This window comes from Rhinolophus sinicus, chromosome 13 (genome assembly GCF_057876585.1).
Source record: "Rhinolophus sinicus isolate RSI-liver-muscle chromosome 13, RSI-T2T, whole genome shotgun sequence".
Lineage (NCBI taxonomy): Eukaryota > Metazoa > Chordata > Mammalia > Chiroptera > Rhinolophidae > Rhinolophus > Rhinolophus sinicus.
The window spans coordinates 20,366,932-20,387,458 of record NC_142513.1 but is presented as its reverse complement, the minus strand read 5'-3'; the positions used below and the strand labels follow the sequence as shown (position 1 = coordinate 20,387,458).

Sequence of the window (20,527 nt, the reverse complement as noted above, 5' to 3'; positions counted from 1 at the left end):
CATGGCTGCTAAAAAATTCCAGAAGCCAGAGGCAGCAGTCCAAAGAGACTGGGGTTGCTGTGATAGAATGGTGGGGGGAGGGAAAGCCAGGACACATGTAGTGCATATAACATAACCAAAAAATCAAATTTATTAATCAAGGGATGCAAACTCATATGCTTTTAGGGGCCAGGCTGACAGTGAAGAAGACAAGTGGGCTGGTATAAGACATAGCAGTCCTATGGACAGAGCCCAACTGTAGAGTAAAGGCTCTGTTTAAAAGCATTTAAATTCAGCAGGTTTTTGTTTGGTTTAAGACACTGCATTGACAATCGGAACACTTTACAGGCCAAATTCAGCCTGTAGGCCCCCAGTTTGCAAACTGTAGAAATGAAGCAATGATGTGTGTGAGGACCCCTGAGATTCATATAAGAATTCAGATGTGTCTGAGAGAAGAAGGTATCTTCCTGTTCCTAATGCCTTCTAGACGTATTTGCCAAAGACTGACCTCCCAGTCTCAATTGTGTTGCTGCCACTCATGGATGGAACTGTGCTATGGCCAAATAATTTGTAACAACACAAAGTATTGACATCATGATGGACTTACTTTTGTTTTTGGATTCACTTTTAAAATACATAAATTAAGGGTAAAGTTTATCCCTAAAATAACACCACTCTCACTTATATGCCAAAAAGAAAGTGAAATAACTTGTGAGGAAGAAACAAAACATAATCCTTTGTACACACAGAGAAGAGTGGCCTAAATGTAACAGGCCTATGTGTCTTTAACTGTGTCACAGGAGAATAAGGTTATATTATAAATCACCACTCAGACCAAGAGTAACCAGGTATAGAGATACCGTGGCAGCTGGCCTCGATTCTGTAATACCTAAGTAGGAATAATGAATTTTGAGGGCTTTTTCCTTTTCAACGTAATTTTTCAACATTTAGAAAGTAAATTATTTTATAATCAGAGAGGGGTACAACACGGGGACTTCAACAATATTGGTCCTATTTATTTTTAATTAAGCTAGGTGGTAGGTACACCGTGTCTTTTACTCTTTACATTTTCTTGTGTTTAAAGATTCATAATAAAACTTCTATTTAAAAAAAATCTTATTTTAAACCCTGGTAGTTCGCTGCTTTGAGAAAGCCCCAGTAGGAAAGGTTGCAGGAAAGACAGGCAAGCAGGATTAGAGTGAAAATATCTTTTCATTTAATCTTATTCCACTTTGATGCCAACTAGAACCTTGATATTGACCAGAATAAAGAGGCACTTGACATTTCAGTCTGACCTTACAAGGACTTAAAATGACAAAGACTAATTTGAGCAGAATCTATAGCCTTCAGAAGTCATATTTGAAATTTTTACTTACTATCAAAGCAAAGTTTACAAACACTAGACACATTAAATTGGTAAAGTAGCCTAGCTAGGAGACAAAATAATATACTATTGTTTCCTTGAAAAGAAGCCTTGTAAGGCTGTATAAATGATGACAAGTATACAATCTTTGATATTTGATCACCTGGTGGTCGGCTTGAAAATTCTGGCAGTTTAGGGCCTGAGTTGTCCATGTTAATTCCTTGATCTCCAGGCAGTGGCTGCTGATCGGCCTCCTCCAAACCCGCTGGACGAGTGTCTGGGGTGCTAAAAGATACATTACACATTTGAGAGTAAGTTGTACAGCTCAAACATGAAACTAGCTTAACCTTTCTCCTATTTCTAAAGAACTAAAATCTGTTTGCATTATCAGTCTTACCATATTTACATCTCTCTAGTCTGATAAAATATTCAATATTTGTCATAAAAATAATCTGGCAATTTCATTAAATTTTAAAATCAACTTAATCTAATAGCATGGCGATAAACTCAAAGTGCTTTCTACAAATTTCAGTTATAATGCTTTTCATGTAATCATCCATCTTTTAGATGTTTTAAGACTTGACTATAGTTTGGACTATCAATATTATAAAGTACTGTTCCTGTGAAACCACATTATCACTGGTGTAGCTATCAAATTCACCCAGAGTCCAGAATGTTACTTTTTTGTGGATATTACAGTGGTGGCTCCAACAACTCGTAACACCTGGCAAGAAGTTGTAGGTTGGCTGGCAAAAATGGTATTCAAAACAAAGAAAGATGGAGTATACCAGAACATAGCTAATTAATTTTGTTGCAGCATGAGTATTTGCAGACATCCCCAATTGGCTTTGAAATCCTTTCATTTTTATCTGGGTATAGCTTAGAATCTTTAGTAGGGAAGAAATGAAGAAAACATTATCTACTACCACTCATATTTCCAAAGAGCCAGAGTGCTCACATCCCTCATTTTGTTTATAATCTTACTCTTAGCTGCACCTTTCTTTCCTACCTTTAGCTTCCCTTTACCTTGATCTTGATCACCCACTTAACAGTGAGTATTTCATCTCAATGAATTCTGTGTAGTTTCAGAAACCTTACCTTTAATCCATTTTAAAAGACCCACCACATGGAAATTCAGAATCTGAAGCAGATCTCTAGTATACTCAGGTGCCTGTATCAATTTGTTCCTATGACTTCTCTCTCACTTCAAACTACAGGCCAGGATTCTATAATATTCTTCCCTTTCAAAGAATTGTAATGCTAAAAAAAACTCAGGTATCTGGTCCAGACCCCTCATGTGATGGATGAGAAAACAAAGGCCCAGAGAGGTGTAAGAGACAAGCCCAAGATTCCACAGTGAGCTAACGGAAGAGCTGGGAGCAGGTGTTCTTCCTGTTAAACCTACTGTCTTCCTTTCCTAGGAGCAATGCTGTATAAGGAAGGCCCTTTTCACAATCTGGAGCCCAGAAAGGAAGCAATCTCCTTTAGGGCTGGTGAAGACAGCAAAAACACATACTAATAGCAACTTGTAATTTTACTCCTAGACTACTGGGAGGAATAAATATCACCACACAAAAAAATGTTATTCCCATAGGTTGATAGCAATAAAGAATATAACTTAGAAAAAGCTATTGGAAAAATTAGATAATTAAAGGGCTTACTAAATCTGAATTCAGGGAAATATAGGTAGTTAATATACAATTATTGACTTTTAATTTATAAAATTCAAGCAGCAGCAAATGAGTGCGATATAATACTAGAGTACAACCAAAGAAATACTGTGGGGAGGCTGGGGAAAAGGTAGTAGCAGTTGGTCTCATTTTGAACATTTAGGCTTGTTTAACTAAAGCGCCCCTATTATTTTCTACAGTTCTAGCAATTTACTTCAATTAACCCGTTTATCATTCATTAATCACTATTCCCTGTTAATAAACGTCTCTGAATTCCAGTTTTATAATTAAGGGCAGAAAATCCAGTTCAATCAATATTCTCTCTGAAAACATTTTATCAAAGCCAAAAACTCAACTTAAATGAACACTTAGCTTCAGGAAACGAAATATAAGTTAACTGCCCTTGCTGCTGAGATCTTGCAAAAGAACTCACATGGAGAACCTTTACCAAAAGGGTAACTGATTTAAAAGGTACAATCATCTTAACATGAGGTTTTGAGCTTCCAGGGATGATAATGAGCCTTTAAAGGAAAAGCACCTGTACGAAAAACCATTTCTATTTGAGAGACAGCAGTTTCAATTCCAAAACACATTTTGGCCTCTCTGGTTCCCCAACAGCCATTATACGCCTGAAATGCTTTGAGGAGTTGTAGTGTGGTAGCACTGGTTACTTTTCAGGCTCTGAGGTGCCACAACCCTACTGAGACTATAAACATAAGAAACATTTATCAGTCAATGGCAATGTCTGAGTCTTGTTTGGACCCTTATTTGAACAAACTGTAAAAAAAAATTAATTGGGGAAATATGAACACTGTCTGGATACCTCAGAACATGAAGGAAGTGTTAGTTTTTCTAGGTGTGTTAATGGTATTTGTATGGTCTTAAAAAACTGTCCTTATTTTTCAGAGGTACACACTGAAATACTTAAACTGAATTTGCTTTAAAATAATCAAGAGGGTAATGGCGAGAGCACGGATGAAGGCAAGCTAGGCTATGAGCTGATAATTGCTGAAACGGGGATTTCATTCTACTAATTTTATGTATGTTTAAAGTTTTCCATCAAAAAAAGCTGTTTACATAGAAATAAATGAATGAAATTTGAGACAAAACTTATCACAACCTACTTTATATCTTGCTGACTATTTTTCTTCTTCCGAGGAGGTTTCTTCTTCTTCGGTTTATTTGCGTTGGTATTATTTTGCTTATTGTTTACCCCAAAATGGCCTGCTGAGATGTCACTCTGCAGTAAGTTGACCAACAACGGGCTTGTTAGCGTGACATCCTTATTGACCGGAAAGCCTGGATTCTGACCACAGGACATCTGATTTCCATTGGGTGCTCCACTGAAAGGTGCATTGAAAGGCATCCCATGGCCTGAGAAGTGGTTTCCCGCGGCACTGTTTCCCTGCATGGCCTGCACGTGGGGGGGGACCATGTTGGTTTGTTGCATGCTAACATCAGGCATCATTTGAGACAAGCTGACATCGTTATTTGCTGTAGTAGCAGGATCACCATGCTGCTGGGCCATGTGTGGGCTGGGCCCTGGTGTCCGCAAGACCTGCCCCTGAATCCCCATAACTTGAGAAGGACTATTGTTCACAGGCCCTTGCTGGGGTAGCATCTGTCCTGACATCTGTCCCGTAAACTGCACCATGTTTCCTTGCATGTTTGGAGTTGGTCCCCTCATTATCTGTGCTGGTCCCGGCATGACACTGGATTGGTTCTGAGTGTTAAACTGTTGCTTATTCCCCTGCATCTGATTGGTCATGATTTGCTCTATCATTGGGTTCTGCTGGAGCAAAACTTGCCCCTGAGGCCCCATCATCTGGTTATGCGGCGCCATCATTTGTGGGCCCTGCTGGGGAAGCATTTGCTTGGGTGGGGTCATCCTTTGGGGCGAGGGCCCAAGATTTTGGCTCTGAGGATTCACCATCATCTGGCCCTGTGGCATAAGTGGGGCCCTTGAAAGGATCATAGGGTTCTGAGGGTTCAAGCTTCCTTGTTGCTGGACCATCTGACCCTGGGAGGGCACGATCTGCTGGTGCATGCTCATCAGCTGAGACGGCGGGCCCTGCTGGGGCTGGCCTTGCATGTTGCCCAGGTTCACCTGAGGAACCCCAGAACTACCAGCCTGCTGGTTGTTCATGTTGCCATGAATTCCCATGAGGCTGGTCTGCATCATATTTGGTGGCCCGTGGGACACCTGCATCTGGTTTTGAGGAGGACCAGCTCCTTGACCACCTTAAAGAAAAAAGAACACAGCTTCAGAAAGTAACACTATTATCTTATTGGTATTAAGATACTCAAATTACCTTAATTAGAAAAACACCCATCACCCATGTGTCCACTGACCAACATAAACACATGTATGGTGCTTGACATACATTCTGTGGGTTTTCTAAAATACGGAGATTTGACTGTGGGATAATTGTTACATTCTCAATAACCATACAATAGAGAAGGAGAACCTGTTTCTTTACTCATTGGTAACTTAAAATAACATTTCAAAGATCAATAAGGTTTACTTTCTTTCAGATTAAATAAAGAGCAAGGCAGCATCTCACTGTTTAAAAATGACTTGTAGCTACCTTAAAATGAAGAAAATTAATGAAAAGCACTGTAGGCTAGTGAAATAAATTCTGCTTTAGATGAGTCAAGGAAACAAAGAACATGATGCATCCTGTTAGGAAAACCTCAACAGTGCTGAGAAGATATTCAAAAATGCTTCTTGGGCAACTAATAAAGACTCTCCAAGGTTATATGTGTAATATCTGGATGCTGCACTTTAAAGAACACCGAATACTTCCTAAGGACAGGTCTCCTCTGCCTCAATGTGGTAAAAATTATTTAATCCTTAGCTGAAAGCTGAGCCTCTGGCAGGAGTCAACTGACTGATGACCTAGAAGCTGCAGATAGAGGATAGTTAACAAGGGATATTAAAACTTCAGTGACCCTCCTCATGGGACATGTTCTATTCTTCTCAGTTATTTCTAATGTAGACAAAGGACACTGCCTGGCTTGCGACAGTGTTTACTTATTTTGGGTCTTTGGGATTTTCCTATAGCTACTTTCATTCTCTCTCCCTTTTTACTGAATAACCTTCTAGCTTATTTTACCTCCCTTTTATTTTTCACTTTTAAATGGGAACTAGAAAGTGGCAGCCACAACAAAATTATGAGGCCAGTCCATGCTCCAGCCAGGGAGGCAGGGGACAAACTGTCCCTTGTTCACACTATCCAGAGTTTTCTTGAAACTCAAGGAAGATTTGCTAAACCAGTCTTACACACTCTTAACTTGAACTCCATGCTCACTGTACATACTGATATACATTGAATATGCCAGTGTATATTCATTCAATTAACAATTATTTATTGAGTACCTATATGTATGAGGCACTTTTGATGCTGAGGTATTATCAATAAACAAGATAGATCAAATCCTTGACCTCTTGGACCTCTAGTTGGCAAGAGACAATAACAAATAGGCAAGTAAGTATTTTTACAGGAAGAAGAAAAAGCTAACAAGAGAAATAAAGTACGTAAGAGAATAGAAAATAACAGGAAGAGTAGGCATATCTTAGATGGGACAAATGAAGAAATGAAAACAACATATGCATGTGGAAGCCACCATATAAAAATACAAAATAGCAGTGTTTGGGTGGAGGAATTATGAATGATTTTACCACTGTTTTAAAACATAAATTTACATAGCTCAGGAATGCAATTTTGCACTAGCAGATAGAGAAAGGCAAACAATTTGCCCTACCCTTCTTTCACCCTTTAAGAGGTAGTATGAACTATGTAAGTTAGGACTTTTCTCATTCTCAGTGATTTACAATTAAAACTAGAATCACAGAACTAAATTAACTCCAAGTAGGGATGGGAGTTCAGAAAATACTTGGCCTACCTCAGTCCTAACTGCCTGAATGAGAAAAGGTAACGGGATTAGTCATGTGGTACCCAAGCCACCAGAAACACGAAGTCTGGGCTTATACAATACTGCTTTACAAATACTTTTCAGCCATTCTACTCCACCCTATTTCTCCTCCGAAAGTTCTTATGTATAATACACTGTACAATCTGTACTGACTGAAGTCTGGTCTTCAAACACCACAGTGTAAACCAGAATTCAGACACTCAGCATAAACAAAGCTATACGTACTATTTTTAAAGTTGCAGTTGTCCAAAATGCCATGTGCCTCCATGCTTTTGTACCTACAGTTTTCTCTGCCACAAACACCTTTTACTAACTCAGGGACAGGCGAACAATGGCCCATGGGCCCAGCCAGGACCACTGCCAGTTTGTAAGTAAACAATGTTTGCAAAACTGCCATGCTCATTCATTTATATATTGTCTCTGCTACTTTTGCACTACAGCAGAATTAAAGTAGTTGCAAAGCCTGAAATATTTACTATCTGGTTCTCTTCAGGAAAAAAAAAATTGCTGACCCTGCTCTAACTCAAGTTTCATCTCCTTGCCTTAGGTATTTCCAGGTTCTTAAGACATTTTACCTATTTTCGATATACTCATATCTATTACGGCCTTGAAAGAATAGTTCGTATTTATGGGTTTGAAATTAAGGGGAGGAACCAGGATTTATGTTTATCCTTGTTGCTTATCACAGTATCTACCACACAATACTCATTAAATGTTTGCTGAATAAATCACAGAAAACAAACCTGCATGCTGGACATTTTGATTTGCCTGCAGCTGAGGGGCTCCTGAATTCCCAGGGGTGGCGGTTGTGGTCGAAGGCACCTGACCTTGCATAAAGTTCGGATTGGCCTGTCCTGCTGAGAAGCCAGGTGGGAGGCGTTTAGGCATTCCTTAATAGAAAACAACGAGTAAGGCAGTTACCTAGCAAATTTATACTCTTGCTTAGATGTGGAATGAATAAGGAAGGATGAGCTGCATGAAGCCTCCACTGGCTTAGCTCTCTGTCACACTGGTAGGATCTTTAATAAGGTTGGGAAAGATGGTTAAAAAAATCAACACAATCTCTTACATGAGCATTGTCAAAATGAAAAATAAATACTGAAAAATTTACACTTAGAACATGCCAAGGAGAAGATGGCAATCTGCTCCCTAAGTGTGATCTGAGGCCACGTCACAGCAGGGTGTAGAGCTCACTTTCCTCTGTAATACAGCGGACCCCAAATTTTACATACTTTAACACAGGTACCAATGGAATGCACTAAATTCCCTCATATTACGGACAAATTGGTAAGAAATACTATAAAACAAAAAGCTGGTTGGGTCCTGATATTAAGCATAGATAGGTGGGTTTTTTTTTTTTCCATTGAGAGAAATGGATGACAATCTCCTTTGCAGAAAATTTTCCCCCAATATCGTGCTTGTCTCCTTGGAAGACAGTAGATTAGAAACAATTTATAGGAGCTTCAAAGTGAGGCTATATAAAATTTATCATTACGCCTTCCCCTCACAAAGTTTGCTGCAATTCTGACAGCTATGGTACCAAAAGCCATCCTCTAATGGAATCTCACTAAAGTATTACTTCCTTTTATAGGAAGGTTTAATTTCAGAAAACAAATCTGTAATAAGGAGACTCTCAGGACCCACTCATTGTTTATAACGTAGGCCTGGATGTGGCCAGATCACCTAGGTGAGCACATCATCTGCTCTATGAAAGCATCAAGACCTAAAGCTCACTTAAAATTTTTTGCATTAGTCCATTTTTTTTTAAGGGCCAAATTTTCAATGTCCTGAAAAACACTTTGTAGACAAATATGCATTTGTCCTTTCTTTAGCAGCGACAAGTCCCCATTTGCATGCTTCCGTTGTAATTAAATCAGTAATCACATTTGCAGGAGGGACTACTCAGCTTCCACTGATCAGGACTAGAGGCCCAGAACAGGGAAGTTTGGAGCTGAAACATTCTTGCATTTCTAAAAACTTCTTAGGATTCAAATATTAGAGCCTGCATGTCAGTAAAATTAATTACAAGAGAGTGAAAAGACTGATGAGCAACTTAATTTCACCAGAAACCATGGGAACATGCCTTTGCTATGTTGCACTAAAGATGCAAGGGTTTTTTTCTGGGTAGGCAATGGGTGTCTTTTGGTGGGGGGGGTGTTTATCAGATGACAGCATTACTGACACTCTTTACACCTGACTGAAAAGCTCCAAGCACATTCATGTGCACTAGATCAATGATTAATAAGAATAAATAATAAACATGGAGATGAATAAGTTTTACTGTAATCGTTTTACCTCTCACACATTAAGCTCCATTGCTTTTTCTTCATACAAGAGGCACCTTACAAAATAAATAAATAAATCTCCTTTAGGTATAACTGGTGGAATTCCCTCTCTAAGGAGCAGGCATTGGCATTATAAAACTATAAAAGTCAATGATTTCTGAACTTATTCCCCTTTAATACTTTAATAAAATTTAACAAATACCATGCTATTTTACTAGGATTATCAAAACTGAAAACTCGAAGGGCCTTTTCCCCAATAAAACCCTGTACTTATCTTTTCATTTTTGCTCTATTGCGTAAGCTTTTTCCAACAGCTGAGCAGTTTAGGTTGTTAATAAAATGCATGTTTCTTCTGGACATTTTAATTTACTAGTACAAGATCAGGCAGAAATAATTTGAAAAACAAAATGAGCATCTCTATATTGAATTTTACCTGCGTTTTTATCCAGAGGGCTAGCTTAAATGTAACCAGTAAGATACTGTATAATGTATCAAGTTAATAATTTATCAAGTTTACTAATTTATATCAAATGTCACCACTATATCCACAAAACCAAATAATTACATCCTTATTTCACTCCCTCCATTAAGTTTAAAAATTGAAGTTCTACTAAGATCTATCTCCAGTAAATTTACCAACACAAATAGCTTCAGTGTTCCTCACCTCCTAGGCCTGGATGTAAACTCTGTGGCCCCTGGTTTGGTGGTTGCTGCTGCATCACCATGAAGTTAGGTGGCCCGTTTCCCTGTTGAACCATAGGATTCCGACCTGGAGAGCTGACGGGCTGCTGAAATCCCTGGGGAAGTGGGTTATTTTGAGGTGGCCTTGGTCCCATCTGCTGCTGAGTTTGGTTAACCGTTGGGGAAGATGCAGGGGATCCCTGCTGGAAGGAGGAGGGTGAGGAGGCAGGAGACTTGTTGGTGAGGTGGGGCTGCTGCAGGGGGGTTGGAACCCTGGAGGGCCCTCCCTGCAAGCTCTTCATCTGAGGAGCTGTGAACTGGCCTGGGTTGCTCATCTGAGGAAAGTTTGTATGGGCTTGTGAGGCTTGCTGGCTGCCAAAGGGATATGGAGGGGGAGGGTGGGAAGGTGTCTGTACCGTGGCTAAGGATGGTCTTGCCTGGAGTTGCTGTTGCATTGGGCCAGGCAAGGGAGCCTTCTTCCACCCTTGGTTTGCAGTCATTGTGCCCAGAGAAGCCTGGGCTGGAGGAGGCTGAAGGGCTCCGGAAGGCAGCTGGTTCCAGCCTGGAGGAACAGGCACCTGAGTTGGGGCAGTAAACTGGGGTCGAATTCCCTGTGGCTGTTGCTGCTGATGTTGCTGTGGGGGTCTTGCCTGCAACTGTTGCTGCTGCTGCTGCTGCTGCTGCTGCTGTTGATGCTGCTGCTGCAGCTGGGGAAAATTAGCGGGGTTCATTTGTCTGTTCACAGGGACAGGCTGCATTGGGTGGTGCGGGGGAGCTAAAGATCCTGAGGGATGACTTTGTTGCTGTATATGGAGCCCAGAGAGGAGTGGATCCATTGCATCTGTTTAAAGACAGTAAACAAGGCCATGATTTACTTATTGCAACCTAGATCCTAGAGCAGTAGTACTCTTGGTGATTCTGCAAATATGGAGTAAAATCCACTGGTACCATTCAATGAAATGTTTATGAGCATCTTCTATATGCAAAGCAATGTACCAAGATGACAGAAAGATAAATCTCGTCTAAAAAGAGTCTATGATTCAAAACTGGATATAAGAGCCAAAAAAAATGTGGACAGTGGTATTTTTGAAAAACTCACAGACATAGACAATAGTTTAGGGGTTACCAGAGGGCATGGGGAGAGGGGGGCTCTAGAAGAGGGTAAACAGGGTCTAATATATGGTGATGGAAAGAGAACTGACTCTGGGTGGTGAACATACAATGTGAGACATACATAATGTATTGAAGAACTGTACACCTGAAATCTATGTAACTTTACTAACAATTGTCACCCCAATAAACTTTAATTAAAAAAAAAAAAAGAAAGAAAGCAACAACATAAAACAGAGTCAGTTAGGTTTGGGAAACACTGGACCTAACGACTTTAGACAGGTTTCTTCACCATAAAACTTCTCCAATATGTTAATTTTGAATCTCCAGGAGGGAGGGTAAAGTATGATGCATCTACCAAATTTACTTCACCATTTAGAATTCCGTCATGGAGTATCTTGCAAGATTTAGCAGACCAAGGAATGCATTTTTAGGAATGCTGGGATATAACTGGTAAGAGAATAATGAGAAATTCTGAGAAGGAAACAATGACTTTTAGCTTGAAGAAATTAGGGCAGATTTTAAAGAAGGTAGCATTTAAGTTGGGCAGTTAGGAATTGCATCAGAGGCAGCTAAATTTTGTAATAATCTGTGCAGGGAGTTCCAGCCTCTTTGATTCTAAAAAACTGGAAGTCTTTACCTGACTGAGAAGCAGGACGAGGAGTTCTGGGCTGTAGCTCTGAATTGGGGCCTGGTGCCATCATGGAAGATGACACATTTCCACCCTCGGGTATCATAACGGTGGCAGGGCTGGTCATTCTTATTAATCCTAGAGGGGAAAAAAAAAATCCCTAGAATAGAGTACTGAAATTGGCACAATGTTTGTTTTTAATGAAATATTTCAAGAATATAAAAAAGTATGGAAAATTTCTGTACTGTATCTATCTTGTATATACCCAAGCATCTGCCCTATCTCCGTCAGATACTTATGTATATACATCAGAAGCCCCCTACTCCTTCCCAGTCTCATTCCATTCCCTTCTTAGAATTGGGGTTAACAGGTCCATCCATGTTTTAGTTATCTTTTCCACATATGTAGGTAAACTACATAGCATTTTCTAAATGCTTTTACTCTTTATAAAAGTGGCACCACACTGTATGTATTCTTCAGTTTCCTTTCTCACTATTTTGGGGGATTTATCCATCTTGACTGCTGTAACAGTGCTCCATTTTATGGAACCCACATCATTCTCCTGTTGATGAATACTACGTCCCTCCATCCCTGCCCCACCATAACTTTTCATTCTTAGAATTTTGCAATGTCATGTGTTCTTTTGGACATGTGACAGTGTCTTTAGACTACATAACTGCTAGGTGTTAAAGTACAAACATCTTCAGTTTTACTGGATATTGGTAAACTGCTCTCAAAAATGGTTATACCAATTTATACTCCAACGAGCAGTTTCAGAACTCTTCTTGCTAGATAACTTTCTAATTTCTGATACTGTCAGACTTTTTAGGATTTTAGCATCTATGTTCATAAGTAAAAATTGCCTATAATTATCCCCTCTTTCTGTCCCACTTTAATTTTGGCATCAAGATTAAAATAACTTCAAAATAAGCTGGAAAGCATCTTTTCCTCTTTTTCTATGCTCTGGAAGAATATGTACATCTGTTCTTTAAATATTTAGTAAAACTCACCTGTAAAATCAGCTGGGCCTATGGGTTGTACTGATTTATAGGGAGGTAGATTTTTAATTATTTTAATTTCTCAAGTAGTTATACATTTTCAAGTTTTCTGTCTTATTAAGTCAGTTTTAGCTAAATTATATTTTAACCAAAGAAAACTGTTAATTTGTCAATACTTTAAAATTTATTAGCATAAAGTTATTTATGGGATACCCTTTTTTCCATTCTTTCTAAAAATTAAAATATAATTCACTTACTTTAAAATACACTCTTTTAAAGTGTACATTTTTTCCCCATTCTTTACATTGCCTGTGTGCTTCTCTTGTTTGTCTTTGTTTTCACCAGGTTCATCAATTTTAGTTATCTTTTCAAAGAAACAGCTTTTGTTTTTTGTTTTTAATTCATTGGGGAAGTGTGTTTTTCCAGGACCCATCAGCTCCATATCAAGTCATTGTTTTCAATTTAGTTGTGGAGGGCGCAGCTCACTGGCCCATGTGGGAATCGAACCGGCAACGTTGGTGTTATGAGCACTGCTCTCTGACCAACTGGGCAAACTGGCTGCCCCTCAAAGAAACATCTTTTGGTTTTGCTGCTTCATTCTACTGGCTTTTAAAAATTCATACTTAACTTATCTTTGCTCTTATCTTTATTATTTCCTTCCGCCTAAATTATTACTCTGTTCTTTTTCTCTTGTTTTCTGAAGTCTTCCTTTAAGTCTTTCCTCTTAATTCTTAAGTCAGACATATAGTTTGTTAATTTTCAGTTGATGTTCTGCTTTAATATAAGTATCTGAGGGCTTCAATTTTCTTCTAACTGCTGTATTGGCCATAAATTTTGCTATGTGCTAGTCTCATTCCATTCTAAATATTTTTTATCCCTCATGATTGATTTTTTAAAAATCATTGGGTATTTAGCATGTAATTTTTAATTTCTAAAAATGTGGAATATCTTAGCTTTTTTTTTTTGGTCACTGACGACTTATTACATTATGGGTCAAAGAACATGATTTATGTGATATCAATATTTGGTATTTACTGAAACTTGCTTTTGGAATAACACATGGTCAATTTATATAAATGTTTCATTTATGCTTGAAAAGATTAAGAATCCTTGAATTATTAGTGCAGCTCTATATAATTTTGTCCATTTTGCCTCATATATTTTGAGGCTAAGTTATTAAGAACATAAAAGTTTAATTATTCTTCCTGGTGAATTATTCCTTTGACATCATACAGTGTGGCCCTATTTATCCTCTGTAAAGCCTCTTATCTTAAAGTCTGTTTTATCTGATAAAAAGTTATAACCCCTTTTCTTGGTTAATATTCACTTGGATTATTTTTTTTTCTATTCTTTAACTATGAACTGAGTCCTTGTAGTTTATGTTTCCTGTAAGTGCACACAGCTAAATCTGATTTTATTACTGAATTTAATTACTTTCTTTTTATCAGTGCTCATTTGCCTTTATTGTTAATTACTGGTATATTTTGGTTTATCATTTTATGATACCACTAGTTTTTACCCATTTTTTTCTATGCTGTTTTCCTAGTTTTCCTGAATTTTATTGGATTGATTTTTTTCATTATGCCCTTCCCTATTACCCCTCCACTACTAGTTTGGAAGTTACACATTCTATTTCTATTATTTTAGTGATATCTTTAAAATGTCAACAGACATCTGATTTTAAGTCTAAAGATAATATATATCATCATTATACTAAATAAGTCAATGCTTATTTAGAAATATTTACCCATGTTTGCCAATTATTTAGCTCACCATTCCTTCTTAGCTCTTATTTCTTCCATCTTAGGTTCAATTTCCTTCTTCCTGAAGTACATCCTTGAGTAGTTCAATTAGCAAGGGTCTGTTAATGGTAAATTCTCTTAGTGTCTTTGAAAAGGTCTTTATTTCATACTATTCGATAGTACAGCTAGGTTTAAAATTCTAGGCTGTCAAAAATTTTCTCATCACTTTGAAAATATTATTCTAATGTTTCCTGGCTTCCTTCCAGTGCTGCTGTTGAGATATTAGCTAAGGGTCTGATAGTCTTTCCTTTGCAAATAACTGGTCGTTTATGTTGAATTGCTTTTAATATTCTCTTTGTTTTTCATGTTCTGCAGCTTTACAGTTTTGTGTCCAGATGTTGATGTATTTTTATTTGTAGTGCTCAGGATTACTGGGCTTCTGAATTTGAGGACTCATTTCTTTCAGCAATTCTGGAAAAATTTCAGCTATTCTCTTTGACTACTGACCCTCCTCAATTTCTTTATCTTCTTCTGGAGCTCTTTTCAGACTTATGTTAAACTTTTCATTTTATCCTTCACATTTCTTATTTCCACCTCATTTTTTCTCTGCTGCATTCTGGGTACTTTCTTTAAGTTTACCTTCCATTTCAGCTACATCTAATTTGCTGAGTAAGTTATTTGCTTCAATAAGTTTTAAATTTCTGTAAGTTGTGTTCCTCCCCCACTCCTGCAAATTCTCTTTATGTTTTGACAGTGTCTTGTTCACTTCTTAGGATTTTCATAATTTTAAACACCTTGGTATTCCTATTATCTAGAGTCCCAAATTTTATAAGTTTGGAGTATAAGCTCATTTTATAGTAGGCTTTCATTATGAGAAATCTGCAATGGCTTGGGTTGAGAATGTGCCCCTCCAGAACTTCAATAATTATTACCAGTCTAGGACCACTTATTGACTTCACTTGGCTGTTCCTGAGTCATTTCAATAATATATTAAATGTCCAACATGCATGAGTAGAGAAGACAATTCCCCAACCCACCATTCCCCCTGCCTCGCCCCATCCAACTGAGAACCCAGGCCAAGAGACAAGTTTTATACTTGTTTCCCTGTGCCAGAGAGTAAAAATTTTCTAATCTTTCACTGAAAATTCTGGCTGCATGAGTGATTCTGAATTATAATTTCCTTCTTTATGTGGACCCAAGGCAAGGCTTCATATTTTATCCCTACCTGGCCATTAAAACTCAAATCCCATGGCCCCTGCAGAACCTCCTCATTTGGTTACTGCTATCTAAATGTTCTTGACCTCTCTCTTGCCCCAGAGAATTCCCTTACTTTCTTACAAGCTCAGCTGTATATTAAACGTAAAACTTTTATTCAGCATTTTTAGGTATTTTGTAGCTGAAGGGGGCAGTTAGGTAAATGTTTTTATCTGTTTAAAACTGGATTTGTTTTTCAAAGATGGTAATTTTTCAAAATGGTAATCAAACAGTTAAGTTCTTAGGAGGTAAGAAGAAGCAGGTTTTCTTAGTCTACAATCAGCTGCCTATCCTCAGAAATGTTCAAACACATGCCTACTACAAGCTCAGTAGTGATACTATAAAATACATTCCAACAGTAGGTGAGAATCTGGACTAGATCCATGGTTCACAACTTTGTGGGGGACAGAATTTTGTCCCCCAGGGGACATTTGGTAATTTCTGGAGACAGTTTTTGTTGGTACAACTGAGGGTTCGGGGTGATGGTGCTACTGGCATCTGGTAGGTTGAGGCCAGGGATGCTGCTAAACATCCCACAATGCACTGGACAGCTCCCCACAGAAAAGAATTACCGACCCAAGGCATCAATAGTGATGAGGCTGAGAAACCATAACTAAATGCCTACTACAGCATCTTCACTGATCTTGGGATTCTAAAAGGCTATGAAAAAAACAGGCTATGGATTCGGTTTTAATTACAGAAGACTTCTGCTTATCTATCAGTCAACTTTCTGTTGTCAACATTGAAAAGAAAGTAGTGCTAAGAAATATTTATAATCTAAGACATTCTAGATACACAATTCCAGTCACTTATTGTTGTTCTGGAGGGTAGCTAAGGTCTCTTTCCCCAGAAAGAGTTCTCTGGTTAGTTTAACCTAATACTAAATTTATCTGCATCCACCTCCTCCATGGACAACAGAGAAAAACATTCCTAAATTATGCTGGGCAGTAAAGAAAGACACCTAGGAATTAAAATGTTTCTGTGACTACAGATCATTACTAACTGATTATACCTGAAACTTTATACTGTATATATTATCACAATCAGTGACTCTTCATTAAATACCAATCTAACCTAATTTCAACCTAAAGCTTCTAAGTTTCCTAGGTTGATAACGAACTACATGTATTGCTATAATTTACACTCACTTCCGAGAGATGCTTGGTAAATATGTCTGCTATTTGTCAGATACAAGGAGAGCTTGCAATTAGTGTACTGATATCATTTTAATGGAGTTTTCACATTTTAAGGCTGGAAGGGATCTATAGCACTGTTTCTAGGACATAAATGTGTTTATAGGTGACAAAGGCCAGTAAATATGAAGTCATTTGGCCAGGAATTGAGACCAGAACCCAGATTTTTCTGAGTCTCATCCTAGGTCAATTCATTCTTTCACTAACTATATGCAACTTGGCTAGGCTCTTCCCACTTTTCTTGTGGCCCTGGCTCATCATCTCTCATCAAGCTGCCTTAACACCAAATGCTCAGACTTCTGTGGAGAACTACATCGACTGACTCCCTAATACCAGTCTGGGTATTTTACATCTACTATATGGTACTCCACAGTAGCCCACCAGCACAGGTCCTGACATATAACAGGAACTCAGTAAATGTTTGCTACACGGCTCAGAGCTTATTCACCTTTAAGCACGAATGCAAAAGATTACAGGCACTATTATCTCATTTTATAGGTGAACAAACTGTTGCTTGGAGAGGTACAGTGACTAGCGTGAGGTAACCACTAAATGGTAGTGCCAGGATAAAAACCTAGTTCCTATTCTACGTGGCCAAGTCTTTGGCTACTACTGTTCAGAACAATGGCTTTAGAAATTGAGCTTCTCCATTCTGCTGCATTTCTTCAAGAGCTACTGTGGTAGGTGGAGGTGAATGATCGGGTATAGTTTCAGGTGCTTACCCTGCTTCAACCACAGCAGCTGTGCTTTTCTGGTTTATGTGAATAAAAGATCCTGCAGCAGAAAAAGTTTGAAAGCCACAAGAGTACTGAAAAGAACACTAAACTGGGAATTAGATCTGCAATATTAGCCCACTGCTACTTGACCCTGGGCAAATCGCTTCCTTTCTGTGAGCTCCACAGCTTCCTCAGCTTTAAATCAACTCCAATATTCTGTGATTCACAGAATGTTGAATTCAATCTCTAAAGAAGAAATTTCGGGATTACTAGAAAAGGTAGCAAATAATTTATAACTCTCTCAAGTTTTAAATACATAAAAACACATTCTCCTACATACTTCTACAGATCCCATACAAGCATGCAAGAACTCTTAGCTCATAGATTCTCAGCCTTGGGGAAAGCAGGAGTTAAAAAGCTACATTCCCCATTATGCGATAAACATCCTGAGTGTAGGAAATATTTTATTCATTCCTATTTCCAACACTTAGCATATATAGGTCCTGTCATATAGCAAGAACTTAAGATTGTAAAGACGATATGCTTCATGCTCTGTGACTCCAGCCTCGTAAGAGTGATTCATGTCTTGATTTCCTGAACTAGTAAACAGATATGCCAGGAACCCCTGACTATGCTGCAGGACCCAAATGATCATACATTAGCAAACAAAGCCAAAAAAGGAAACTAGTAAAATGTCATACAATTGATGGGAAATCTCACCTGGACCACCTGCCATGGGAAATCCCGTCTCCATCCTAACTGAATTTCCAGCTCCCATGGGTCCATTCAGTCTCACATCTTGGCTTCGGTTCTGAGCCAAAGCCAGGTTGATAGCACCTTCCCCTGGAAATGACATTCAGGTTATAAAAAAGGAAATCATTGGAATAAAATGCAAATTTTGTTTAAAAATAGGTATACATGAATTGTAGTTTTCTGTGTGTTTGAAGAATTATGGTAAGTTTACCATCACAAAAAGGGTGGCTACAATATTATACGGTCTTTCTTCAACCTCATCTGATCAGGTTTACTAACATAAAGCATGAGAACATAACCAATTTTCACAACACAGCAGATGGGCAATCATTAATGATGTGTCATATTAGCAGAGAGCTTGGAACACTGAACATTTGTTTTCAACCAGCTCACCAAGAGTGCGCGTGCGTGCGTGCGTGCGCGTGTGCGTGTGCGTGTGTGTAGGAAGAAAATGGTACAGGGACACTGTAACGTTTGTAAGCAAAATACCATTTCCCTTTCAAAAATTGCAATATAAACAGATATCCAGCAGAGAAATTCATGCAACGAAGAGTAGCTAGGTTGTTAAGTGTCCACTGATAGATGAATAAAGAAGATATGTACACATATACAATGAAATGTTACTCAGCCATAAAAATGAATGAAATCTTGCCATTTGCAACAACATGGATTGACCTAGAGGGTACTATGTTAAGTGAAATAAGTCAGACAGAGAAAGGCAAATACTATATGATTTCACTTATATGTGGAATCTAAAAAACAAAATAAATGAACAAACAAACAGAAACAAATTTATAGATACAAGCTAATTATTAGAGAACAAATTGATGGCTGCCAGATCGTAGGGGGGTTGGGAGGACGGGGAAAAGGTGAAGGAATTCAGAAATACAAATTGGCAGTTATAAAAATAGTCATGGGGATGCAAAGTATAGCATAGGTAATATAGTCAATAATATTGTAATAACTATGTATGGTGTCAGATGGGTACTAGTATATCAGGTGATCACTTTTTAAGTTAAATGTCTAATCACTATGTTGCACACCTGAAACTAATATTGTATGTCAACTGTAACAGAAAAAAAAAGACTAGATAGGTTGCTACTAATCTACCTCTGACATCTGATGATTAGACCAACATTTGTATAGGATTTATAATGCTTATAAAATTTTATCTCATTTAAACCTCACAATAGCCTGGTAGGTAATGTCACCAGAAGTGTTCCAATTGAGTAGATCCTAAACTTACAAGCAACTTAAATCTTATTTGGTCTAATGATTCAAAAAAAGTCTTTGAAACAAGTTTTGGAATAGTGCCTGCCTTTGATTCAAAATTTTGACTAGTTACTCTGGAGGACAGCACCACCTTGTGGAAAAATAAAAGAATAGCTAGCCTGTGGCTGAGGAGTTGAAAGGCTGCATGGCACCGGTGTGCTGCTTCCTTACCATGGGGTCATGGTTTACAGAGCCAGATGGTAAAGAGGGAAGCTAATGAGGGCACAACAGTTTCCTCTGTCTTTTCATTGATGTATATCAGCTTTCTGTTTTAACCAGGCAGGTAGGTTGGTCATAGGGAACAAATATCCTACCAATAAGGGACCAATCAGCAGGGGCTACAAGATGCTCTAAGTTGCCTATGAAAGTCAGGAGTAAAAGAGAAAAAACAGATCTTGAAGGTTTCCACCAAAGGGAAAGAACTATCAACACACCAAACTTGCTAAGATATTCTAAGCAGAAAGAATATTGTGTCAGATCATGTCACTTCTCTGCTTAAAACTACTCTATTGCTTCCCACTGCTTCAGAAATAAAAGCCAAACTCCCTAGTGGGGTATATAAGGCCTCTGTTAAATTATCTATCTAGGCTAGTGCTGTTCAAAAGAAAGACACATGTAATTTCAAATTTTCTAGAAGCTGCAGTAAAAAGCTAAAAAGAAACTGGTGAAATTAATTGTAATATATTTTATTAACCCAATACATCCAAATGTATTATTTCAACATAGAATTAATATAAAAATTATTAATGAGACACTTTACATCCTTTTTGGGGGGAGCTAGGGCTTCGGACTCCAGTAAGGATTCTGCACTTAGAGCAGAGGTCAATTTGTACTAGCCACATTCCCGGTACTCAGCATGCACACATGGCTTGTGCAGCCCAGATGCGGCTCTTGCCTACCTCTCTAACCTCAACTCCCACCATTTTCTTCTTACATAAAATGGA

The 20,527-nt window shown here is 38.3% G+C and overlaps 1 protein-coding gene across 8 annotated transcripts in view; it reads right to left on the bottom strand.

Annotated features, from left to right (window-relative positions):
* NCOA6 (nuclear receptor coactivator 6) overlaps positions 1-20,527 on the bottom strand; it is an 85,661-nt gene that overhangs the window by 21,467 nt on the left and 43,667 nt on the right. For 4 of the 8 annotated variants that reach the window (XM_019733554.3, XM_019733538.3, XM_019733567.3 and 1 more), the window contains 6 exons: positions 18,279-18,401; positions 11,665-11,793; positions 9,898-10,755; positions 7,692-7,838; positions 4,137-5,253; positions 1,506-1,627 (listed from right to left, as the gene is read on the bottom strand). In XM_019733554.3, coding sequence (XP_019589113.3) covers positions 1,506-1,627; positions 4,137-5,253; positions 7,692-7,838; positions 9,898-10,755; positions 11,665-11,793; positions 18,279-18,401 — 2,496 coding nt within the window. The remainder of the gene's footprint in view (positions 1-1,505; positions 1,628-4,136; positions 5,254-7,691; positions 7,839-9,897; positions 10,756-11,664; positions 11,794-18,278; positions 18,402-20,527) is intronic. The other 4 variants (XM_074318006.2, XM_019733577.3, XM_019733598.3 and 1 more) reach the window with 3 other exon arrangements.